The 27809-nt window shown below is 45.1% G+C and overlaps 1 protein-coding gene across 1 annotated transcript in view; it reads right to left on the bottom strand.

Annotated features, from left to right (window-relative positions):
* Positions 1 to 27809, bottom strand: part of CUBN (cubilin) — a 1794835-nt gene that overhangs the window by 1702512 nt on the left and 64514 nt on the right. The window contains exon 4 of the mRNA XM_069648353.1: positions 8890 to 8928. Within this exon, the coding sequence (XP_069504454.1) occupies positions 8890 to 8928 (39 nt within the window). The remainder of the gene's footprint in view (positions 1 to 8889; positions 8929 to 27809) is intronic.

Here is a 27809-nt window from a genome sequence, read left to right as displayed (position 1 = left end):
CACAATGCAAGACATCTACTCCTTAATACCAAGAGTGTTCCTAGCCCTTTACTGAGTTGTTCATCCCATCTCCTCAACTCTGTATTGTAGTCCCACCTCCCAAATCCCCTATGTCTGACTCAACACTGTGACCCCACCACCCTGTTCCATTAAAGGAATGATATCCAACCAGCCTTTGTGGAGACTATGGCAAACAGCAGAAGAAAGCGTAACTTGCATTAGTCAGGTTTGTCTTGAAGATTTCCTATGAGAATCTTTTTGGTACATAAACACCAGCAGTCAGAAGTGAGCATGGAGGGTGACTACACGCACTCACCTACTCCCATTAGATCACTAACATCTGGATAGAGATGGGACAGTTAGGAAGTTCCGGATGGAGATTAGACAGCCAGCATTTAGTCTATCATCGTTAGCATGAGCCAACCTTTTAGACAGTAGTGGTCAAAATTCATTAGCTCTGACCAGGGGTTACGGACTCCTGGGTTAGGGAGGAGGGCTGTATTGAGACAGAGTAGAGATGGATGGCCCTATACCCCACAAAAGAAAAGTCAAACCATTGAACCAACCCTGCAACTTGGAGTTTAACACAGAGGAAATCCTTGTGCCTCCTGGAGTGGAGGAACGAGCCATTGAATCCCAACAAACGTACTATAAGAACAGAATTATTTTCACTGCTTTTCACAATGCTAGGAAGTTTACAAAAGTGAATATCTCTGGGAGAGTGTTCCAGGCTTCAGGAACTTGAACACAGAAACTTCTGCCTTCTCTGGATATAACATTAAAGGTTGGTTTTGTCAGCATGGAGGCCCAGGTTGATCACAGTTCTGTAGAGGTATAACAAGTGACAACAGAGCTTGAAGTGAATGCACATTTCCAAAGAGAGTCAATAGAAATGGTTTCGAGATCAGGGAGATGTAATCCAATTTGGTAAGCTTTGAAATTCGACCCACTGTAAACAGTGCAACCAGTAGGCAGGAACACCAGCGTAGATCAAATTGGCGTAGTTAGATTTTGAATTCAGCAATGACCCTACCATTACTCTTTGTAGAGCATTCAGAATATAAGGTAAGATCTGCTTCAGTTGGTGGATCTTAAAGATGAATCCTTTGACCACTGGTCTAATTTGCAATGTTAGACTGGCATCAGCATGAATGTTTTTCAGCTTATCTGTGAACCTGGGACAATGTCCCAATATGGGGGGGCAGGAATAGAGCAAAAGAAAAGGGTGACAAGCAGTAGTACATATATCTTAGAAGAATTATATTTAGTTCACTTCAAGTCAGTCACGTCATCCAATGTCCACTGAGAAAAGAATCAAAACAATCTAAAACCACTGCCCTTGATGTAGGCGGCTTTCAACCATCTTTTTAAGGTATGTTGTGTATTCATGACGTCACTAGCTGCAAACAGATCAGGAGTAATGAGTAGGGAGATATGGGGCCTCATTACGACCCAGGCGGTAAGTTACCGCCTGGGTCGTACCTTTACCACCATGGCGTAAACTACGTTTACGCCATGGTGGTTGGCGGACTTACCGCCCCATTCCGAGGTTGGCGGGGCGGTAAGTCCCCAATCCCCATTTACCCTTCCCCATTCCCATTTTTGCCCCATAGGGCATAATGGGAGTGGGGAAGGCGTTAATTACGCCACCGTAAATTACGGTGGCGTAATTAACATCAAGGTCCCTTAGCGCCATGGATTTTAACACCTGCTAAAAGCAGGTGTTAAAACCCCCATGGCGCTAAGGGACCTCGGAATCAGGCGGTAAGGGTCGGCGCTGTTTACGCCGCCGTAAAACCCTTACCGCCTGAGTCGTAATGAGGCCCATGGTCTTTGTTTGATGGAATAACAATATCGTCCTCAAACAGATACGACAGCAGTTGTGGTCCCATGATGATGGTGAAACCCTGTCTCAAAAAGATTAAGTGCAGCAATGAAAGCTAATAAATTCCGAAGCTGGGGAGTAAATCCCTTTTTGAGAATCTTGTGAATCCAAGAGAGCCTGCTATGGGATGATAATCCCACTAATTGATGGAGTTGTAGGGATTACTTTAGCAAAGGTCCCAGGACAGAACTTTTCCAAGAGGGAACCTTCCCAGTGGATAGTGACAAGTTGATAATGTTGGCCATTCGTGTGACAAAAATGGCAGCAATGACAGTGGGATGAATTGAACAGTAAAGAGGAATGATGTACCACAGCCCAATAACTATTAAGGTATAAAGTTATGCCAATAAAAAAATTGCTCGAGAGGAATCAAAAATGAGCAGTGGGCACACCCCCTTCATCTAGTTGGCTCAATTTTACTTGATCAATAAATGTGGAATTCAACTTATCTCAGTGTTTCTGAGTAAGTGGTAATGTAAGATTAGTGCAAGAGGAGACAAAACATGTTTAATTATATTGGAGAGCTCTTTGGGTTTATTAAAAGCATTTGAAAGTTAAGTGGCTGCAGTAGATGTTTTTGTTGAGAACATGTCTTTTTATAGAGTGTGACAAAGCCCCGTGCCTGCCCTTGGGGACCCACAGTGGTGCGGTCAAAGAGGTTGAGGGCCACTCCCAGCTAGTGGATGCTGGACCGAGAGAAAGTTCTGTATAAGGGACACCCACGACCCCAAACACCAGTGACAGCCAATGTAAGGTGGTCAGGTCAAAATAGCACTATTCATAGTGCAGTTTCTCTTTCAGAGTTGTTCAATCCCTTAGCTAGTTTAAAAAAACAGTGTATCAATTGGGGTGTTTCCGCTTAAGGGAAAAGAGTTGCAGCATTCTGAATTCACTAATCCACATGGAAGTATATTTCTGTCGTTGGTACTTCTGCAGAAGTAAGCATTTAAAAGACGGAGTCGGAGTTGCACAGACTTTGGGACTCCCCCAGATACAAAGTTGCACTCAAAAAACATGAAATGAAACATATACATGTTATCCATGTGAGAGGCAAAACAAGCAAACACTGTTCGCATGCTCCCACTAGCATTACAGAGATTACAATGTTGCCATTTCCCCATGGCAAATGTGTTACATTCACACCAAATAGATTCCCTTACTCATAAAACTTTTTTTGACTTTTCATTTGCATGCTGGAAAATGAGAGGGATCCATTTCAAAGTAGGCAATGTCACTGAGTCTCCAAAAAGAAGGGAAGGAGGTCTCACATATTTCCAAGACAGTTTTAAATTCCAAGATGATGGCAAGGCTTCAAATAAACATAAGACACTCCCCTTTCAGCCCACATGACCACAAGCCCATGGCTCACAGGGTGGGCCAGCCCACAGTACACATGTGCAATCCGTAGCTGGTTGCACCACCAAAGAGGAGGAGAGACAAGACTATGAAAGCCAGCTTATTCAATTAAAGAATGTGGGATGTTTGGAAAGGAGCTGGGGACTGGTGTTTGGAGGGGATTCCTGAGCTAGAGGTCTATTGAGTGGAGAACTGGGAGGAGAATGTTGGAGGTAGGAAGTTACATTGGATATGAATAGTGATTGCATCAGGAGAGAGAGCTATGTATTCAGGAGGCATTGAGGAAGAATGGTTTAGGGGGTTGGAATGATAATTGTTATCATCTGGAGAGAGAGTTATTTGGGAGATTGGATGGGGAAATTTATCTAGAGAGAGGCAATCAAGGAAGATGAGAAGAAAACCATTGGCATCTGGGGAGCATGATGGAGAAAAGATAACAAGGGATACCTAGTTGCAATACTTCAGGAGGTGGGAGGAGAGAAGCACCCCTAACTAGCCAGAGAATTCAGGAAGATTCCAGCAGACCAGGTAGGTCAACAGCAAATTTCAGAAGTGATAGCAGGAGCAAAGTGGTGCTGTCCCTCCGAGTGACAAGGAAGCTATGGCAGGGCTAACAATAAGGGTGTGTCCCCGTGACTAGGTCCCTAGAACTGGGAGTTGGTCAGGTGAAATCAAACTTCCTAAGCACATTCCTGAGACCTTCGGGAATGGACTGCAGAAAAAACACCACTGTCTCAGACTTCTGCAAGAGTACCTAAGACTCTGCCAAGACTGTGACGGCTTAGCCTCGGAGGTGGGGAGCCCTTCCCACCGACTCTCTGAAACTTGATTCGGGAAACCCACAAAGCAGTAACTCCAAGACAAAGTGGAGGGTCTTCCAGTGGACATTTGAACATGGCCTAAATGAGCCCAGACTCTTCCCCGCTCACAATTCCGTATTGCGGATTTCATGTTCTCATTGTGACTATTGGGAGAAGCCTTTTCTTTGCCATGCTTTTTGGATTTGAATTGGATTGTCTTCCATTAACATCCAAGAGAACATTCGCTCAACTAAACTCAAGCCTACTGTTGGTTGCATATTCCCACCTTATCAGTAATAGTTATTTTCCACACTCTCAACTACCTAAACCACATTATTATTTGGTTAACTAATGAGACACTTGTGTTAATGTAATAAAATGTATTGCAAGTAGGCTTATATAGTGCCCATATGCCACTATTGGCGGACATACTGCACTTGGCTCTATAAGAAAAAGGGCTGCGGGGTTCATTGGTTGTAGAGTGGCTAAGGCAGATGCAAAACTTGTGTTATTGATAGGTGTAGGTCGCAAGTTCCCAGTTCCTTGGGAGTATGTTATACATATGGAAGAGGCCTAGATATGACAGACTCCAGCACTTTGGGTCTCGTTAGCTGCTGATGTGAGAGTGCACAATAAGGCTAACAGGGGAGTTTAGTCATGGCTCAGTTAGTGTTGATATGCTAACAGCTAGGTCTGAGGTGGCCATCTGTAGGAGGTTTGTGTGTGTAGTGTAAGGTGGTAAGGAGATCTCTGATGGGAAGTCAGTTAGTCGGAGGATGGTGGGGCTGGGCCTTACCAGGAAAAACAACCTTCAACGCTGCACTTCTACCCCTGGCCATTTTCAGATAGGTCCCATTTCTCTAGCTCCCAATGCCATATATTTCTCGTTCGCTTTCTCTTTCTCTTGCTCTCTGACTCTCTATCTCTCACTCTCTCTTGCACTCTCTTTCTCAAATAAATACATTGTACCCCATGAGGAACAAAGCAAGCATCTACGAGTTGGTAGATGAGGGAAAGGGTTGGTGTGGAAACTCGGACATTACCAGAAACTGCTACTTAGACCGATGTAAGGCAATAACGTATGGTTCAGTGCAAGGGCAGCTTGAAATTTTAGTACCACAGCCACCCATTTCATCTCCCTAGGTATGTTGGTTTTCAGGTTGAGAGATGCCTCAAATCTCACTAACATGTCCAGTTGCTATGCTCAGTTGCCTGCTGAGACTTTTGCCCATCGAGGGCAGAAACCGTCCAGACAGGGAAAGGCATATTGGTTAGTCCAGTAAAGGTGTCTTGTGTTGTGTGCCTGCTCAGTGCATTCCATGAGAAGAGGTTTAGGTGGGTTTCCATTTCCAGCAGTTGTGCAGCTGCAATAAATGATTTCTCGCAATGGGACTCAGCATGTCTTCTTTCCCGTATGAGTAGCAGCAAGGCATACTTGAACCAAGGAGAATTACATTGTCTACTCTTGCTACAAGTTAAAGGCACACTGTGATTATTCTCCTGGAAAATGACTGCGTTCAAGGCATATAGAGCAGCTTTACTTGACCAACCATCATTATACGAAAAATGAAGGCTAGACAGGAAGTCGTATAAGGCAGCTGAGATAAGTTTGCTTTTAGATTGAGAGTATTTTGGTTTGGATTTTTCATTATCCAAAGAATGTTGAGAGCGAAAAATGAGAGAGAATAGCCCAGGGGCGTTGCTAGGGGGGGGCTAAGTGGGCTATAGCCCCTGATCTTTTGGTTGTAGCCCCGGATAGAATCTCAGGAGCTACAGCCAAAAGACTAGCTAGCCCCCAGTCCCAACGGTTCTGACATCAGCTTAGCCCCGGGTCTTTTCCAGACCTAGCAACTCCCCTGGAATAGCCAAAGGGCACGAACCAAAGGTTGTGTTTGTAAGAGAGACAAGTTGATGTCTGGGGAAAGAACGAGGTCTCTTCATGTGTGGTGGTCAATAAAGAAATATTGTGGCCATTCAAAAGGTCTAGGAATGGTTCATAATCAGATTCTTCAGGAGCATCCATCCACAATGAAAACCTCCCACCGCATCGAATGATTGACACATGAGTCCCAAGAGGAGTGCAAGTTAGAAAAATAGCTAGGAAGTCATTCATGCAGGGCTCTGTGTGCAACAGCATAATGCAGATCTGGTAGTACATTCGTAATTGATTTGTACCTTTAAACCCAGTGTTTCTGCAAAAGTGACAGGAAGAAACATGGAGAGTTTGAGCTGCTTCCAGAAAACAGTGCTTAAACCGCCATAACGTTTTTGGGCGTGTTTGGCCAGAAAGATATTCACATTTTCTGGAACCAGGGTAGAGAGGACATCAGAACAGTCATCGAAATCCAGGTTTTGTTGATGAAAAGCAGATCAAAATGAACATTGTGAATAGACTCTGATGCATTCGTTACAACAGATTGATCGTTAAGTAATCCAAGAAGACAGAGCAATCAAAGGTGACTACTCTTTGGTAAAGGTAAATCCGGCACGGCAAGGAAAACGCCAGTGATGCAGGGGTCGGGCCATTAATTTGATGCTTAGAGATTTGTTGTCATGTATTAGCAGAGAAAGGGCCCAAGTTAGGAAGTTTCTGAATAGACCAACGGTGGGGAACATAGTGAAGACGGCTGGCCGATATTAACCTTCATCTAAAAAGAGAAGAACATTAGAGAAAAGGACCCCCTCCACTATTACGTGTAAACATTCAAAATTGGCCAATGGCTCTGAACTCAGGAAGATGGCAGGAAAAAGTGGAGCAGCATTTCTCTCGGCACACCAACAACCTGCCAAACAGGCCCTAATAGGCTTCACCTAGGCGCAATGGTGTATGTAGTATAATTAAAGGGGTGAGAGCACTGCGGTCCTGCGAGAAACAAGGCAGCATAGTACTGAGCAGTTAAGTTAGCAATGTGGCACTTTCGCTTTTCCATTAAATTGTGTGCTACATTTATTCAACTTCATGAAATTGCTTGAAAAAATAATCAGTACATTTGGGGCAAATAAATTCGTGAACAGCGAAATTCCTGCTAAAATGTAAGCAAAGGGACTGCTGCTGGAGATACTGTCAGAAAACTGTGCACTTAGTTGGTCGTCATCAGCAGACACATGCTAGCCTATGTTGTGAAATTGCAAGAGATGAGCTACTGGGCCAATCTAAACATTGAAATGGATCTTCGCACCCAGAAAGGGCGCTCAACAATCAGGTGGCTGGAACAGCAGGCGAGAATGCGCATTCACCACCCGCTGTTCAAGCCACATGAGGCCCTTGCCTGGGTGGCGCCATCTTTCTTTTCTTTTGTAATGTGGGGAGGCAAAAGGGAGCCTCTCTCTGTTGTCTTCCCACACCCAAAACAATCCTAACCTCTTCCCCACTCTCTCCCTCCCCACTTACCTGCAGGACCGGAGCTTTATGCTCCGATCTGTCACACCTCCCGCTCTGGCCACCACCATAGAAATGCAAAAGAGACTTAATCCTTTTTTTCCTATGACAGTGGCCATCTTGGATTTATTCTTTTTTTTTTCTTTGGAGATTGACGTCACTTACGGCAGCCATTCTCTGGAGGAAAAAAAAAAGAAAGCCATTCGTACCCCGGATGAAACCTGGAGTTTCAATGGCTTTCACAGTGACCATCGCTTGGGCTGGCTGGCGGTTACTGGCCATGTCCTCATCCCCTTTCCCGCGTCAGGGCGTGAAAGCCATAGTGGATAGCACTGAACCCTGCATTACTCCACATAAGATGACAACAAGCCATTCGATAAACGAGTTGAGCTCTTCCTGGTGGATAAGGCCAGCATAGGAAAGAGAAGAACCATTTTAGTGTGATACCTTTAAATCCTGCAATGAGTGCAAGGCGAACGAGTAGCAGCAGGTCTCAGGGAATTAATCAAATTGAACCATGTCATGGTTTTGCAAATCTAGTACCAGCATATGGTTTACACTTCAAAGTGCATTCTATCCCTGGGACTGCGAAGACTGAAATGCGTTTGCTATTTGGATCCATGACTACAGTGAGGAAGTCAAATTCATAGGTAACACTCATATGCAAGTATGTTTCCTTCCCCAGCTGTCATTTCTCCATTCAAACCCTCATTTTCAAAGGAAAGAAAGTGTTGATGACAGCCTCACTTTAAAAGTGCTGCAGGGATGCAGAGAGCATTTTGCTTAAAAAGGGTACTAGAAATGGAAATCTCCCATCAGGCATTGAACCACAGTGCTGTTGCCAAGAGCCAGAGCTCAATTCATTTCAACTGAATGATCTGCCTTTTGCCTCAATATACTTTAGTTTTGGTAAACATGATGTAAGGACTTTACCGGTGCTCCCGCATGAGGGTTGAGTAGAATGGTGAGTGCGTGTGTGTGGAATGGATGATGCGTGGAACGGGAAATGCGTGATGCTGGGAAGACGGTTGGAGTGAATGGCGGAGGGGGCACAGGGACGTTGATTTAACTTTATTAAAGTACTTACCTGAGACTCCAGCCTGTGTGCACACGGCTATTACACATTACTTTTTTTTACTCCATGACACAACTCACTTTGCTTGATGTTATTTTTACATGGTGACCTTAACGAAAGATGCTTAGTATTCAGGGGTAAATGTATTCATTTATATAGCGCACCGAGCCCTGAGGCAACTGGGCACATTTCTTAAGTACAGTTGGTGCCTTACATGTTCTTCTGCATCACAATAAACACGGCATGTGCGGCTGACATTGATAAAAGTACAGGGGGCTTTGAGCTGTAGCAGGTGGTCTGCTTACGCTAAACATAGGGGTATGCTTACTGTCATAGACTGGTCTTACATCTTACAATTTGAAAAATGTGCGACAATCACTGAAAAGGCCCTTACCTGCTCCAAACTTTGACATCGGTTTTCCAGATTTGCAATCTGCAAAGAAAGGTAAGACTATATTAGACAACACGAAGATGCAGAGGAGCACTGGGTCATTGTTCGTACATGTTAATGTTCAATGTTCAATGTTCAATGTTCAACAGTTCTAAACTGTCCCCAGGTCATATGTTGGATGTATAGGGCCTGATGTACAGAGCATTTTCCCGTGGGATTATGCTATTATAAAACGCCTCTGTTAATCAGGCCCATAGAGTGTTACAACCATACCAACACAATATTCAGTGAGTAAGTAACATCATTCTATAAAACTTAGCTGATCAGATAGCACAGCAAGTAGAGTGCTCGCCTTGACATCCTTGCAGAACATGCTGACGCAGGATCGAATCCTGGCAAGGCCAAACTCAGCCATTCATCATTTCATAAATGAGCACCACACACCGTGGGAAATAAGCAGCGCTCAGATACCTGAGGGTTCATAGCACTATAAAAGATGCACAAACAAACATAGCGAAGGCGAGATTATCAGAAAGATACGTTTTTTTTCTAAAGTATATTCCCTCGTGTGCAGTGCTCTAGATTGAACACAGTGCACAGCTAAAGATGTTGTATTGTTAGTACAATGCACATGTGCTAAAAAAAAAAATACCGGCAATTAGCATTATTGCCCCCCCCTGTGCCTTTCCCAATGGGGTATTTCAAAAATTTCAACAGAAGTGTCCCCGACTTGTCATCTTGGAATGGTAACCAATAAGACAATCATTTGTATGTTTATTCTAGGTTTTCATAATGTGCTTTGCCCATATACACAAGTGAAACGTTCTTATTACTGAAAGTGACCGCTAGAAGCACGGCTTGACAGCGACATTCACTTTTTGACTGCTTGCAAGAAACATAATTTAATACCAAAAGGACTCAGGATCTAGACCCCACTGAGGACTATCCACAGCACAGTATATGCTGAGCAGACATGCAGAAAAGCATCAGAAAAAAGGCAGATTCATCTCAAACACCAGGTCTAGTCCAAGAGAACCAAATTGAGGCAAGAGATAAACAACCACACAACACAGCTGCGAGAGCAGAAAAATGGCCATCACCCCAACTTGACTATGAGCTGAAAAAGATTGATCAGAAAACACTGAATGTTTCATTCATTCGTAAAAGAAAAACAGGAATCTCCATGATATACAAGGAATGGTGCAAAGTCCCTTTCTGGGCCAGGGAAGGTTTGAGGCACACCCTGAAAGAGTAATCAACACTCTGAACAGAACCAATGCTGAGAACCGAATGAGTGATCCTACCACCATTAACTATCGGTTATCAACTCGCCGGTCAAGACCTTACACATGCAGAAGAATCTGTACTTTCCAAGGGACTGACATTCTGCCCCAGCCAGGAACTCAACAAAATTCAACTTTGTGGGGAAATGGAAGACTACATACAATGCTTAAATCTCAAGGAATATTTCCATGGGCTGAACAATGAACAAAGAACGGGCCCAGATTATGATGCAACGAAAAAAAAGCTCATATTGGACACCTCCATATGGCCGCAGCCTGAAACTCGCGGCATACACTGACTCTCTCAGAAAACGTTTAAGATCAGACATACTCGAAAAGCCAAATTTAACTAAACTGAACCTTACCCCTCCCCCCCAAGAAAGAAGGGCAATTAGAACACTCAAAACAAACAAGGAAATAATACTAAAACCTGCAGACAAGGGTGGATCTTTTGTGGTCATGGATTTGAGAAATATGAAGCAGAGGTATACAGACAACTTCTTGACTTGGAGCATTACCAGGAGTTGGGTGGTGACCCTATCATGGAGTGAAAAAAACTCTGTAACAAATCATCAAATCCATGCCAAGCAGTGTGGAAGAACACCTCTAACATCTGATACCAAACAATCTGATTCCGGGGACATTCTATATGCTCCCCACTATCAGCAAACCAGAAAATACAGGCTATCCAATCATCTCTGGGGTCCATACACTAACAGAAGCCATATCGGGATATATTGAATCGATACTAAAACCTCTGGTGATAAGCACAGACAGCTTTTTACAGGACACAACACATTTCCTCAGGTAAATTCAAGAGGTAGCACGTGTACCACCATATTCACTATTGGCCAGGTTGGATTTCACCTCACTGTATTCCAATAGCTGCTTGGCAGAATTTCCTGCAACACACAACCCCCAAGACAGACATCCCAATTAGAGACATAACAGATCTCATGAGGTTCATACTGTGAAAAACCAGAGGGTGTCTCACGGACTGGTCCCTTGTGATCTGTCATTCAGGAGGCCAGGACACGGCCATCACTTTTGGATCCAGTTCCTCTGGGTGGTCCAGTGCGGGAGGATGACCTGGATGAGGGGTACCGAGGGACTGGGAGTGGGGCGCCCAATGGAAAGACGCGGTATCCCCTTCCCTGTTTTCCTATTACCCTTGCCATTCCATATGCTATCTGGGAACCTTACCTCCCCCTTTCTTACATGAACATTACTACACAGGCTGAGCACTCTGGGGGAAGACAGACTTACACCCGACCATTCCATGCAACATGTCTCAGTCTCAGGGTCAGGCAGAGTCAGAAAATTACCCGTAACGACTTGCACCTGAATCCCGTTACGTTTCCCCACACGGATAAAAGGCAGATCATGAGAGCACTCTATGAGCAAGGCGATGAGAGAGGCGAAAAGCATAATGGAGCAGAATGATCACGCTGGAAACTAGATGAAGGCAGAAGATGAACAGGTCAAGACAGGGCTACAATCAGGGAGAAGCCCTTTACCCTGTGACCCTGTGATAAGTCGAAACTGAGCAGTTGGTTGACAGCTCGAGCGACAAAGAACTACCGTCCTACAGGTGCAGACTGGCCAAGGTGAGACGAAGTGGGGAGGAGCTGTGCCCGCCAAAGTGTCATCCTTTGCTCGAGAGAAACAGGCACCGGCCAAGCAGCTCAGTACAGTCAGTGAGTTGGAGGCAACATTGCAATATCGGTTGGCATTGAAACGAAGGCTGTGAGCGACGATAACCTGATAAAATGAACTTTGCTTTGAAGTGGATGAATAGAGAATGCAGATGAAAGCCCGAGGCAAAAGGAAGTGCTCCTTTGGAAGAGATACATTGTGACCGAGTGGTCCGGCACATGTGGGTTCTCATCTGAAGGTCTCTGGAAGGAGTATCTGGGAAAGTTGTTAAAGTAGTGAGATGTGAAAGTGTCGAAGTCGTCGTGCACTGGTGAGACGGAAAAAAGCATGCACAATCAAAAGTCTTCCAAATTATGTATTAGACAAAAAGGAATGCAGGCTTGTGCCCGAACGAGGGGAGTCTGTCCTGATAAAAGAAAAGAAGTTGTGTGAAGCATTCTTTGAAACACAAAGTGACTAGGGCCTGCCGGTCTACGCTCCCCCAGAAAAAGTAATTCAATTCAAGGTTTAACTTGGTTAAGTAATTAGTCCATTACAATGTAAGTAGAGATGTAAATACAAGTATTTATTCACAAAAGTGGACACTGCACGCCCTCTCCGGGCCGTCCTCAGGGCGTATTAAGATTAGAATGGTAAGAAACTGATAATTGTAAGTTGAGAGAGTAATAGCATCAGTCAATCTCCACTGTGTATATTTTCTGGTACCTAAGGTTAGGGTACTTGATTATAGCTCTGTGAGCTCTACCTTCCTCTGCCCAGGCCATGTGCCTCCTTCCTGCTCCCACACCCCACCGGCCTTCACCAGACCAGGCATTTTGGAAGGAGAGAAGTATCTTGGGAGGCAGTGCTCATGGCCTTGGCACGCCGAGCCCAGCTCGTGGGAGCAAACAGATCTGCCCATGTGTGAAGGAGTCCTGAGAGGGGAGGAGTGGTGGTACCCAGCCTGTGAAGTGGATTTGGATGGGCAGGGGGAAAAGGAGCGCAGCACTGTCGTGGGGGCAGAACACTTGGTTATCTGGACCCGGAGGGGTGGTCTCTGACCCCTGGCATGCCCACCCCCACATCGGGCTCTGAAGAGGACTCTTCTGTTCTGGCAGGTGTCCAGTCAAATGGTCGACAGACAAATGGTCGATTTTTTTTTTATTTATATATATATTTTGTAGGTTTCGTTTAGGGAAAAAAGGGGTTTTTAGCAAAAAAAAGGGGGTTGGGGGGACCCCCAAAAAAAACAAAAAAAAGTGAAAAAGCAAAAAAAAAAAAATTCGACCATTTGACCTGTCGACCTTTTGGTGTCGACCATTTGTCCTGTCAACCATTTATTTTCGACCAAATGACCTAGAACCGTTCTGGCATGTTCACGAGGCTGGAGAGAGAAGGCACAAATAACTTGATTCCACTCCCATTCATGTTACTGGTGAGAACGAGTGTGCTTAACACGAGGATTGCCACAGTCCCCTTGGAACAAGAGAGACTGCTCTTGACACCTGTCAAGCTACAACAGATTGGGGACAGGGAAAAAGTACACTGAACTGAGGATGCCTAAGGATAAGGAAAATGTAAAAGACCTGGTGGTGAAACAAGTATGGAGGCCTATACAACTGGAGAAACAAAAGGAGAAACCCCATCGGAGGCAAAGCAGATAGAGGGCCCTGAAGAATGAAGAGACTGTGAATGCAGGGCAACCCAGGATATACTGAAAGCCATTCAAGAAGCTAAAACACAGCTGGAGCAAAGAAAAGATGCAGTGGGCTTGGTTGTGGGGCTCCTGAGACAGGATCTAAGCTGTTAAGTGACTTCAATTCAGCAATCCCACTAAGTCAGTGCCTCGTCTGGGACGCCCAAGGGAAGCCCTTATTTATATATTTTTATGAAAAGTTATAATCTGGATGATGAACCCTTGTATAACGCCCCTCTCTTAGAATCCCCCTGACCCTATTGAGCCAAGAAGTAGGTTTGTTTTGAAAATTAAAAAAGTTTATTTGAAAAATTAAACAATAGTTATATATCACACTTTATAATAAATTAATATTTGATATCACACTTATGAGTATAATGTCGATCAACAATGGATAATGTTATACTAGCACACTTATTTTATTACTTCGGAGTTGGTACTGAAAGAACAAGGTAGCTGGGAATGCTTTATGGTTTCAAGGAGATGCAAAGATGAATAAAAGGCAGTACAGAAATTAACTTGATATGATTTCAGCAAAAGATAATATGATCACTTTTTCTCTGACAATTCACTCCCCCCTATGCAATGTAAGGAGATTGAAGTAACACACACAGTCTTCAGGAATACAATCACAGTACAATACGAATTCAGTTCCCCCCTAGCACGCTTATAGCACCAGGCATGATTTTGAAACCCAGGCAAATACTTTAAATGTGGTTTGCAAAGAAGGGAAAAATATGCTAAAAATGGAGATTCAGGGTAGATGATAGATATTTAAGATTAGTTCAAGTCGCACTGGCAATGCTCAATGAGGGATTAGCAGGTTGAAAACGAATTTCAGCAAAGGAAAGCAAGAAGCTGCTATTTTGACAAGTGAAGAAATTTGAGCCAAATCGCAAATCGCAAATCGCAGCACTTTTTCTGAGTGCGTCGAGCGCGATTACGGAAAAAATATAATGAATAGAAAGTCGGTTCTGTGTTCGTTGCTCCTAGCACAAATGGTTCAAGAGATACGGACGATTTCGTGAAGGTAGTTTTTCAGAAATGAAATAATGATTCAAAATGGCAAAATGACACTTTACAGGTTTGAATCGGAGAAGGAACACACAATTCCTATGATGCAGTTCTGGACAGGTTAAAATGTTTTGAATCAGATTATTTTAAGCTAAGAGATGGGTTCTGCACAGTTCTAGCTGGGTACTCATACTATAAATTTGAAAGGAATGGCCTCGTCACGGATCTGGTCAACAAGTTTAGCTGCAGTTCTCTCTGCTCAGCGGGTCAATCAAGCACCGGTTCTGTTCACAGCGGTCTGGTCTGGGTCTCTGGTTCTGCTGGTCTGGATCAAGTGGATTCTGGATACCACACTGCTTTCTGGGTACTGGTTCTGTTCTGGATACACAGGACTCTTAGCAAGCAGCAAACCGCACAGCCTGGCGGTTGAATAGTTTGCAAAAGATTTTGAGGCCTGCTGAAGAGTTCAGCTCTTTGGAGTTTTTGTTCTGGAGTTAGTCTGGATCTCTGGAGTTCTGGATTCTGGAGTTCTCTGTCAGCGTTCTGCGCAGGAATTCAGTTGAAGGTTGGAAAATGAATGTCCCTGTCTAGCTTCCAGTGGCTCTTTTTATGTCTTTTGAAAATGGGTGTGGATGCTAACTTTCTATGCCCAACCCACTCACGATTTTATAGGTCAAGTATTTCTCTTTGACCTGATTTGAGAAGGGAGCAGTGAGTCAGAGTGAGTCAGAGTCTTACAGTCTATTGAAGAAACGCCCCTTTGCTTTTACTTAGAAAATGAATTTTTCATAACTAACAGGTTTCCCAGATACACACGTCGTTGACATTACATGTACATATCATATATCACATAAGGTAGTCTCTGTTCCAACTCTGATGTTTCTAAGAGCTTGGATTAAGAAATGACAACATTTTGCGCTTTTTGGTTGGTTTTCCAATATTGGATTTTTACCCAAAATTACACAGATGTACACCATCTCTCTACACATAGTCCAGTGAATTTTCATTTTTCTAGCGTGAACCCCGTGTCTGCAATCTCCATAATTTATGGGGTTTTGCCTCAGAACGTGGTACAGAGTTCTAACACCTCTTAAAATGTGCACAGAAAAATCACAAGAATAATGATATTAATTATATAATTTTGACAAGTCCGTACTATGAATTATCCATCTTTTTAAAATTATGCTCTGGCCCAGTGGGGTGTGGTTTGCCAAAGCACATGGTGGAATTTCTGGTTTGTCCACTTCCTCCAACTCAAGTTGCTCATAGAGCACTGCCCCTCCCCATTTCTCTCAAGAGGAAGCCATTTACGACCCCCCCTAATTTAACATTTGCCTGAGCCCAGGAAGGCTCATTGTTCTGTTTCCCTCCAGTCCTAGGTGCTCCTCCCCTGTTTCAATCAGGGAGGTGTCATCTCCTTTTGGTGGGGGCAGCAGAATGCAGCCAGGCCTGGGAAGAGTGGCAGAGCAAGTTTCAACTCCTGTCGGGGGTAGTTGCCGGGCAGAATTCACTCTCTTCAAGCCAGGCTTCAGCCAAATGTCACTTCTGTTCCCAGTTTTTCTTCATCCAAATCAAACTTACAATTTTTACACATGCAGCTAGAAAGCTGATTCTAAGTTCAAAACTATGACATTTAACAGTTGCAAACTATGTGACACTCAACAGTAGGTCACTCATTTATTTTAAACATTTAGATTTTAGTGTCTTTCAGTCCAATTTAACTTAGGCTGCTGACATCCACAGCTCAGCCAGTTTCATTATGAACATTATTTTAGGCTCTTTCTTTTCGCAGATTTTGTATGCACACAAGACTACATTCTGCCAAATGTCTGCTGGTGTTCAGTGAGATTTTTGAATATCTTGCAATGTTTAAAATAGGCATTTTGAGCTTACATTCAGAGAAACAAAGGTGATTTCAAAGCGCTTTTTGAGCCAGCCGGCACTGCTGTTTTTCCTTTGGCACACATTTCACCCATGGCACTCCTGGCCCATCACACTCGCACTGGTGGGTGGCAGGTCAGGGGAACATTTTGGTGTGCGCCAAAACTGCGCGGTTTTCCTAGATTCTGGCGCAATGTGGGCTTTTTCAGCCATCTTGGATTTTCTAAGCCCACAGCACCAAATGTTGCAGCATAATAGTCCAAACGTGGGTCAGGACACCCAACAAAGCAGAGTCTCATTGAGGGTCAAGGAAGTAGAAGACTACATTTCAGCTGCATTTCATCATGACCTTCTTACAATGAGACACCTCAAACCCTGCTGAAGTGAAATTAGAGAGCAGGATCGAAGAAGCACATGGAAGGTCACGAAGGAACAACCTGCATCTGATTGACCTGCTATAGAAGGCAGAGGGGCACTCTATGGAACTGTTCCTGGAAGAATGGATCTAGGGGTGGCTGGGACCACAGTTTTGTCAAAATTCTATTCCACTGAATGTGCCCATAGAGTTCCAGGTAAAGAACCCCCTCTGGAGGCCTTACCCAGGCAGGTTATCACAAAAATGCTTAATTATCGTGGCAGGGATGTAATCCTGCCAGTAGCTAGAAAGAAGGGCCCCCCGAAATATAATGGAGCAATGATTGCCATATATCCAGACTTCACAAAGGTGGTTAAAAAAAACAATGCAATCTTTTGATGCAGTACGAAGAAAAGTCAGAGAAAGAGAAGTCAAGTGCACCATGATCTATCCGGCAACACTTAAGAGTAAGCAGCCCACAGAGGGTGTGCTTCTTCAACCGACCACAGGAAGCATGGAATTGGGAAGATTTGGTTCCCATACCCGCAAATGGAATGCCTTGTAGGAAAACACCAGAAGACGTAACAGAGGTGGATCCCAAAAAAATAGATATTGAATGGGAAAGAAAGTAACAGCCGATGAGCATTCTTATAGTAGAACAACATTACCTCTAGTCCAGTGGACCCGGCTAATGAAATTCTGAAAATGGGATTTAAATTCAATATGGTGGAGATCAGGTTTGAAAAATGTAACAAACTGGAATGGACCATTCTGCACAGCAGCCCCCCACTGTAGACAATGGTTCCTGTTAGAGGGAGTTGATGAACAATAGTATTTTTTGGGAATGACAGATGATTCCGGCTGGGGAGACGTGTAGGGTAGTGGAGGAGGGTGGATTCTAGGGGAATTTTGGATGTTGTTGGGCTGGGATGAGGGAGTTAAGGGTGGTTTATGGAAGTTATCAAGCTACAGACACACAGTCAAGGGCAGAGGATAATGATGTAATTCGAAGGTACACTCAGGTTGCATGAAACAAGTGGAAGGACTTTGGCAGCATAGCTGATGGGGGAGAGTAAAACAATTAAGTACCTGGTGTGTAACATCAATGGCCACAATGATAACATTGACAAGGGGACATGGAGATCAAAGGTGAAGGAAAGACTGGGCAAGGGGAATGGAGGTTTAATGCATATTATTTGGGAATTGATAAAATATGAATGCAGTTATCAGATGGTACAGCCACATACTTTGTGCTGAATAGAGGCAAGGTTGATAGCAGCAGTACACTACGGGCGGCATATAAAACTGTAATCAGGGGGAAGGCGCAAGCCGGAATAGGGGAGCATGGAAGTGAGGGATGGGAGAAATTAAAAATGATATAAAAAGATATGAAAGGAAGTGATTGAGGCAGAAAGAAGGCATGAAGATCTGAGAACATTGGATTCTAAAGGTGTATTGCAAATAAGCAGTGGGGAACTATAAAGCTGCGGTAATGGATGAGGCCCGAAAGGCGCACTGGGAAAACAGCAAGCGTATATGAGTTTGGAGTAAAGGGGGGGGTGCACACATGCTGGCCTGTTTGGAAGGGGGAGAAGAGGGATCACAGTGGGTGAGGAATATAAGGCATGGTAGGGGAGAAGTGTATTTGGAAGGAGATCATATTGCTCAGGCGATCTCAGACTATTATCGGAATTATACAAGTAAATACCAGACCCCTCGACAATGCAGATAATAAGATACCTAGGGGGAATTACACTGCTATCACTAGATGAGCAATCATGACAGGAGTTAGAAAACGATATAACGGTACAGAAAATACAAGAGGTGGTAAATAGCCTGCAACCGTGAACAAACCGTTGGCTGAATGGGTTCCCGTGGAATTTTGCAAACATATGGGAGATAAGGTGGGACAACCAATGATGAATATGTTTAAGGAGAGTCGAGAAAAAGAAGAACTCCCTAGAGATGAGAGGATGGCAACAATTGTGGTCGTATACAAAAAGGGAAAGCCCCTTGATGAGTGCTCATCATACCAGCCCATATCGCTCCTGAATGTGGAGGCAAGGGTGTTGGCAAAGGTGTTAGCGAGCAGACTGATGAGGGTTGTGGTGGGCTGGTCCATTCGGATCAATGTGGTTATGTGCCCGGGAGGGCTACAAGAATGAACCTATGTAGGCTCCACAATGCCATCGCACTGTAGAAGACATTTTAGGGTCCCCACACTGTTATCACAGGGAAAAGGCATTCGACTCAGAAGGATGGAGCTTTCTATGGGCGACGATGGAAAAGGTGGGTCTGGGGCCCAATTTCCTTAAGCTCCTCTATGCATATCCACTGGCCTAGATGGCAGGGCTGAACTTCTGATCGGAGGGTTTGGATAGGCTGGTAACTGGGAGGACAAGGTCTCCCTATATGCGCTACACATATTAATCTACACGACGTGCACCACACCCGTGATAATTTATGTCAGAATTCTGAAAAGTTATTATACTCTTTACCAATCTGTTCACAAATAAAGTCCCATATTAACAATTACTATTGTTTTTAGGCATGTTTCTGCTAATGGTATGTTGCCAACACGTGTCGGGCTACAATACCTATTACATATTTACATATTATCACCCCATTTACAGATGGTCCCCAAGCATACACTGAAAGTAAACGAAATTCAGCAAACAAGGACAATTCAGGATATTAGTCCACATTCTATTTGATAGTAGAGGTTCAAAACACATAGTCTATCTCTAAGTATAATTATCTCATGCTCTATTGCTAGCCACCACCACTTCATCCACTCATGGAATGACATTGCAGTGAAGCTTCACACCCACACGGCACCTCCAATTGCCAACCATCACTGTGCTACACTTGTTTGCCCTTACATTGGAACACCTACCATTTGGCCATTTCCTTCCTTACTGCTACCACAATCAACTGGCAGTATATGAGTCTGAACCAGACTCAAGCAAACAGAAAATTACTGTCATTCTACTCTTTATTAATCCAAACATTTGGTTAACTCCAAGGATTTCTCCCATAAATACCATTCAACCCGATGGCCACTGTCTCCTGTAAAAATATGATCCATTATTGGCATATTCAAACTCCATCTATATTCTCTACACCACAGCCCTACCTCTTATCTCCTGTCACTCTACCCGATAGACTTGTATAACATATAATCCTTATGGCAACATTCTGATATTATATGTCATGTATCTTCATTTGAATGATTATTTCCAAACTACCCTTGACCATCGCCTCCATCAATTGAGTACCATAGGAGCAACACAATAATTGTATGCACTACATACACATTCCTCCACACCATTAGAACCCTTTCACCAGTGCACCCCCAACCATATTAAACTATCATATTGGCTTAGTTTCCAAATGCCTTCTTGCATTCTCAAGTTCTCCTTTAATAGGCCATCATATTTTCAGTTATCATCCAAAACAACCATTCCATTATCTATGTCAAACATTACATATAAAATGTAAGCACTTAACTTCCTCCATTGCATGTTAACACATCCCATTCTCCAATCGCTCAAACTCAGCAACTTACCATTAAATATCCAGATCCCAATGGATCTCTCTGCGACGTTCTACACCTTCAAACGGCTGCCATTTGCCTCGCCACTATAAGGCTTCCATCTTATAATCCAGGTAATTGCGCAAAACGTCTGACGCGTACCTGATTTCCGTATCCAAACAATCACGTGTCAACTTGCTACTCTCTAGAACGAAGCTGCATTGGTAATTATGGCGTGTCTATCCCAATGTGTTCTTCAATAACCATAGTTTGTTGGTGCAGCTGCCCTAAACCCCTGGGCTCAGGTCGGGTATGAAAAAGAAATTGGAAGTCAGTCTGTGCAGATGGGATGTTTATGGCATAGACGCAAAGATATGCACCTTCGTTCTAGTGAGTAGCGAGGTGGCACGTGATTGTTGGATATGGAAATCAGGTATTTGTGTTGAGTGATGCAGGCCTTTGGTGGTGAAGGGGATGCGGCATAGGCACTGAGTGAGGACAACTCACGCTACTGTCTGCGGCTGCCAGGTAAGAAATTGCAGGAAGAGTTAGCCTACTTCACTCCATGTAACCCCCCTGACCTGGTGCCCCTTCTCACTCTTGCACACACGTTGTTTACCTCCTGAGACCTGTCCTTCTGCCCCCCTCACCGCTTGCTCACTGCGCTTCCTCCCATCTTAGGCCGCATATGCTCCCTTGCAATCCCAGTTCAGGTCCTCTCACTCGCACCCTAGGCCATGCGTGCTCCCTCGCATCTTAGGCCACTTGCTTTCCCTCACAATCCTTGATTGTGTGCGCTCACTCAGACCCTGGGCTGCATGCATTTTCTTGCAATCCTAGATTGCGTGCACTCCCTCGGCATCTAGGCCGCATGTGTTCCCTCGCAATCCTAGATTCTGTGTGCTCACTCGCATTTTAGGCTCTGTGCACTCCCTCAAACTCTAGGCCGGTCTTTTCCACTTGGCCGTGCACCCTCTACATCCCCCAGAGGCCCTCTCCTTCCCCCTTCCTAGTCCCCTTACCCTTAACTAGCCCCCTTCTCCTGACCCATTGTGTACTGTTCCGTGATCTTGTTCTCCATGGTTGTTCTGTTCTTTGGCATTTTGCTACCCATGGTTGTTTGCTTACATCGCACTGCCTGCATTACTGCTGCGTTAATTTCTTTCTTCCAGGTTCCCTGGTAAATTGTTCTGTTTTCTGATGTTTATGTTTCTCCTTGGTTGTTTGCTTACATTTTACTGCCTGCATCCCTGCTGTGTCCATTCTTTACTTCTAGGTTCCGTCAGCAACTGACTTTGTCTATATATTGCTTCTGATTTTCTGTCATTGTTCTGTCCATTGCGTGCCTCCCCTCCTTCTGTGGCCCCCCACCCTAGTGTTTCCCCCGCCTACCTGCTCCGTAGCTCACCCCCGGCCCTCAACTTTCCTCTCTTCCTTTCCCCCCCACTCTTCCCTCTGCACCCTCTATGGTGCTCTCTGTCTCACCTATCTTCTCTAACTGCTTTTATTTCGACTATCCTATCCATCTCACTAAGTCTGGTAGGAGCAGGTTCAAAAAGGATATCCTCCAACCCAGGCCTCCCTATCGCTGATACCTACACCATTGCTTCCTCCAGACAGACTATTACTGACATCCTCTTTGTCATTCCCTTTCCAGGACTATGGACCCCCCATATGGTCTCTGTTTTCTCTCCGTTTTCCTCTTCAGCCATTAATGGTGGCACCCATTGGGAGGCCCTCTTGGCCCCCTTCCACTCCTCCAAGACCATCATTAATGTTAACCTAAACGGCACTGTCTTGGTCCAATGCCCTCAGGCCAACCTCCTCTGTTTGATAGATGCTTCCCGCGCCTTATCAACTTCCCTTCTTCTCTTGCTGTCCCTTCTTTCCCCTCTCTGGCTCCTCTGCCTACTCCATCCTCTGCGACCTCTACAACAACCTCTGCTGCTTCTCCAGCCAACCTGTTGCCTCCTTCCTCCTCCACCCCTCTGGCACCCACATCCTCCTCCTTGGCTACCTTACCCTCTCCTCCTTCCTCCTCTGCCCATCCTTGGATGGCTTCAACACTTCCGCAAGGCATATCTCTGACCTGTACCGCTCCACGGAAGTCCTTCAAAGGGGGCAACCTGCTCTACATTGCTACTCTCAATTCTTGCTCAGCTGTTAAGCATTCCTCTGACATCTGCCATCTCCTGGAAGAACGCGATCTGGATGTTCTCGGTCTGGCCGAGATGTGGTGCAAGGCCAGCTCTGTCACAAGCTTTGACACTCTCCTCCTTCATGGCTACAAGCTCCTCCCTGGGCCCAGAACCAACCGTCCTGGTGGTTATGTAGCCTTGATCTTCCCAGAGTGGATCCATGCGTCTATCATTCCTATGCAGGACTGCTCTTCCTTTGAATGCCTGGTCTGCAGGTTTTCTTTCTCTCTCCTGGCCTTTCTCACACTGTGGCCACTATCTACCGGCCACCCAGCCAGGTAGCCTCCTTCCCTGGATGGACTTCTCCTCCTCACCTCAACCTCTCAACTTCTCCTCCTCTGAGACCTTAACATCCACTTGGATGCTACTTGTCCTTCTGCAGGACTTTTTCTCAACCTCTGCAACTCTCTCTCTCTCTATTCTTCCATCTGGTCCAACTCACTTTGCAGGGCACACCCTGGATGTTCTGATCTCCTCCAGCCTCCCTCTCTCCAACCTTCTCACCACTCCTCTCTCCTGGAGTGACCACTTTCTACTTTCCTCCCATCTCTCTCTCTACTCCTCAGGCCAATCCAACTCCAGCACTGCCACCTACCTTCTCGGTCATCCGACCTATGAAGTGGAGGGAAACAGGTGCACCCTCTGACAAACTGGCCAGCCTCCTGCTCCAAAGGCAGTACAGACTCTCTGTCCTTGCCAAGAAGAGAACGCACATCCAAGCCTGTGTCTCTGCAGCATCTAACAACTCAACTGAACTCTTCAAAATCTGCAAGGAGCTGGAGAACCCTGCTGCACTCTCTACCCCTCCTGCCACCTCCCAGTCCCTCTCTATGGCTTTGGCTTCTCATTTCATCACTAAATCTCAGGACATCCTGTCCACCCTTTCTTCCTCTTCTTCCTCCTCCTCCACTCCTGGCCATCCTGTGGCCGCCTCTCCTCCTCCCTTCTCTTCCTTTCTCTTGTTCACCCCTGATGACGTTTCTAGACAAGTCTGATCTATGAAAGTCTTGTCAAAACAGGTTCTTCCCTGTGATTCCAAAACCATCAAGGACCACATCGACACCCTTGCTCTCCAGCCTTGGCCGATTTCTGCAATCACTCTTTTGCACTGGAACCTTCCCCTCCCCCTGAAGCACTCCCTTGTGCACCCCCTTCTAAAGAAGCCATCTGCTGATCCTTCCTCTCCGGTTAACTATCGCCCAATCTCTCTCACTCCTTTCCTGGGCAAGCTCTGGGAAAAGCTGGCCATCTACCAGCTTAACCTTCACACTGAATCTGTTGGTTGTCTCCATAACCATCAGTCTGGCTTCAGAGTGGCTAGAAGCATGGAAACTGCTCTCCTGAATATCCGTGAAGACCTGCTCTCCAACCTTGATTCTAAACTTCCTTCTGTCCTCATTCTCCTCAATCTTTCTTCTGCTTTTGATAAGGTCAACCATGCCATCCTGCTCAATTGCCTCTGAAATAACCTGGGTATCTCTGATCTGGCCCTGACTTTGCTGACCTCCTTTCTCACTGATCGACCCTCTCAGGTCCAACTGGGGTCCTTCCTCTCTTCTATCGCTCTCTCTACCTGTGGTGTTCCCCAGGGGTATAACCTTTTCTCCTTGGCAGTCCCACCAATACCTGGCACCTCTTCCCCACTGCATCGCTGCTCTATACTCCAACGTTCAGTGTTATGCGGATGACACCCAGCTCTCTTTCAGGGTCCCCTCGGCTGCCTCTATTCCTTCTCTCATTCTAGACTGTCGGTCCGCATTTCAAGAGTGGTGTGTCACCAATGATCTCTGCCTTAATGCCAGTAAGACGGAGATCCTCCCCATGGGTACACCAGCTCCCTCCTTTCCTCTATTTCGCTGGCCACCCATTCCAGGGTCCCCTCATGTCCCTACCTGTGAGGCTAAGATCCTCTGGGTCATCTTCAACTCCATCCTCTCCTTCTCTCCTCACATCTCTGACATCTTTAAGAAGTCAAACTTCTCAGCTGCACCTCCTCAGAAGTAGTCTTCCTTTCCTCACTTTCCCCCAGAAGCTCACTGTCTCCAGAGCCATGGTCCTCTCTAGGCTGGACTACTGCAACAGCCTCTTTCTAAATTTTCCTCCCTCTACTCTCCGTCCTCTACAACGTATCCAGAACAGGACTGCAAGACTTTTCCTTGGCCTCAAGCCCAGGGATCGTATCTCTCCAGCTCTGAAATCTCTCCATTGGCTCGCAGTGGTGGCAAGGATCAAGTTGAAGATGCTCTGCATTGTCCACAAGGCTTCCTGGGGCCTGGGACCGCACTACCTCCAACTCTCTCTTCCTAAACATCTCCCTTCTAGAGCTCTCCACTCACCCACCTCCAACTCTCTGAGGGTCAATCACTTTTCCAAGCAGAGAGTTGGCAGCAGTTCTCTTTCTTTGGCTGGGGCCTCCCTCTGGAACAGCCTCCCTGCCTCTCCCAAACTTGAGCAGAACCACCTCCAGTTCCGAAAGCAACTCAAGACCTTCCTCTTCGCTTCTGCTTTCTCTCGTCCCCTCCCCTGCTGATGACCTGTCTGATCCATGCACTGGTCACCTGGCCAAGCTCTGAACTTGGGCCCAGGTCCTTGCCTGTCCAGTTGCACCTTGCACTACCTCTTTGCTCCCCCAGCACTTGTATGGATCTGTAACCCTACAGTCTCTTCTCGCTGCACTTATCAACCACCCATTGGCTACACTTTATGATGACCTGCACTGAGCCACCAGCTGGGTGCACTTTGATTACCTGCACTCCTCCACTCCCACCCCCACCTTGGCAGTTCTCCCCTTCCATTTCCCTGCACTTGCTCGATCTGAATGACACAAGGCCTAGTAAGATCATTGTTTTGTCCTCCCTCTGTTTCGCCCTCCTTGTCTTGTCATGCCTAGAAACACTTGTGTACAGGTGCGTTATACATGCTATATATATCATATCAAATCATATCACATCATGTCAGACGTTTTGCATGATTACATGGAATAGGAGATGGAAGCCTTATAGTGGTTGAGGCTAATGGTGTCCGTTTGAAGTTGCGGAACACCGCAGAGTGATCCATTGAGATATAGAAATGTAATGGTAAGTTGCTGAGTTTGAGGGATTGGAGATGGGGATGTGTTAACATGCATTGGAGGAAGTTAGATGCTTACATTGTATATGTAATGTTTGACATAGATAAATGAATGGCAGTTTTGGATGATAACTGACGATATTTTGGTATATTACAGGAGAACTTGAGAGTGCAAGAAGGCATTTGGAAAAGGGTTCCAGTGGAGATGAGGAATGTGTATGTAGTGCATGCAATTATTGTGTTCCTCCTACGGTACTCAATTGATGGGGGTGATGGTCACAGGTAGTTTTGAAATAATAAGTAAAATGAAGCTATCTGACATATAATATTAGGAAGTTGCCATAAGGATTATATATTCTACGAGTTTATTGGGTAATGTGACAGGAGATAAGGGGTAGGGCTACGGTATTGAGAATATAGATGGAGTTTGAATATGGCAATAATGGATCATATTTTTACAGGAGACAGTGGCCATCAGGTCGAATGGTATTTATGGGAGAAATCCTTGGAGTTAACCAATTGTTCGGATTAATAGGGAGTAGAAAGACTGTAATTTCCTGTTTGTTTGAGTCTGGTTCAGACTCATATACTGTCAGTGGATTGTGGTTGCACTAAGGGCAGGAAGCCGCCAAATGGTAGGCGTTCAAATGTGAGGGCCAACAAGTGTAGCACAGTGATGGTTGGCAATTGGAGGTGCCGTGTGGGTGTGAAGGTTCACTGCAATGTCATTCCATGAGTGGGTGAAGTGGTGGTGGCTAGCATTAGAGCATGAGATAATTATACTTAGAGTTAGACTATGGGCCTCATCACTAGTCTGGCGGTAACCCTTAAATACAGCGGTAGAGCTATTACCGCTACATTTAAGGGTCCGCCAGATCATGGCCTTGGCGGATTTCCCCCCAGCTTTGAGCTGGGGGATATCCGCTGCAAATTTGCTGAGTTTCGGCACTATTACCGCCGGCGGGAAATCTGCCCGCAGTAATAGCGCAAATTTTACCCATGGGCCACAATGGGGAATGAGGAATTCCCAAATGGGCCCAATGGGGAATGGGCACTAACCGTTCTGCCAAACCCGTGATCCGGCGCTAATAGCACCAGGGGGGTTGGTGGGAGGGCTAATAGCGCCGGCGTTACCGCCCAACTCATGATGAAGCCTATGAGTTGTGAATCTCTACTATGAAATAGAGTGTGGACTAATATCCTGAATTGCATGTTTCTTTTATTTTCATGCGGTTCCCCTAACCCAATTGTGGACCGGCTGTTGGTTCATATTTTATCAAAAATGGTTTGATTCTTTTGATTATCGAGGATTATTTCGAAAACTGTGTAATTGTTTGGTTGTGACCAACTGTTTTATTGTTTTATTTTGCATTGATTAATCGTTTGATTTATCTACGTACGGCTTATCAACTGTAATTGTATGTGGTTGTTTGCTGAAATTCATTTACTTTCAATGTACACTAGGCCATGATCTGTAAATGGGGTGATAATATGTAAGTATGTAATTGATATATTGTAGATCTGAAGAGGACCTTGGTGGGAGGTCGAAACACATGTTGGCAACATACCATTAGCAAAAACATGCCTAATAAACAATAGCAATTGTTAATATGGGGCTTTATTTGTGAACAGATTGGTAACAGCAAAGAGTATATCTTTTCAGAATCCTGGCATAAATGATCACGGGTGTGGCGCAAGTAGTCTAGATTAATATGTGTAGCTTGTGAATGTTAGTGACTTTGGGTCAAGGTTACAATCTAAAACCAGTGCTTTCCCCATGTTCATAGAAGGAGAGGTTAAAAGATATGTTGTTAAGAGTTAGCTCGGTGGAGTATTTACCCATTTAGTATAATACACATCTTCCTATATGCGGACAATCTCCTTATATACTTGGGGGGGCCCAGAGAGAACTGGTCCAATAATAATAGAAGCATTGAGTGAATTCGGATGGTACTGTGGACTTAAAATCAATTGGGATAAATCAGTAAAAATGCTGTTTCAAGGTGGGGAGGACATACCGGTGGGCTGTCTCCTGCGGATAGACTTGAAGGGGAATACAAATACAACCCAGACCCGCTAATTCATAGATTGCAAGACGATGCAAAGCATTAGGCTACCTTACCTATAACACTGTTGGGGGGAGTCAGCCTGCTCATAATGGTGGCTCTTCCCAGACTATTGTACATACTACAAAACACGCCAGTCAGGATACCAAGAAGACGATTCTTGGTGATTAAGCCTTGATCAGGGGAATTTT

This window comes from Ambystoma mexicanum, chromosome 2q (assembly GCF_040938575.1).
Source record: "Ambystoma mexicanum isolate Mex_15411 chromosome 2q, UKY_AmexF1_1, whole genome shotgun sequence".
NCBI lineage: Eukaryota > Metazoa > Chordata > Amphibia > Caudata > Ambystomatidae > Ambystoma > Ambystoma mexicanum.
This window is presented reverse-complemented; position numbering and strand designations above follow the sequence as displayed.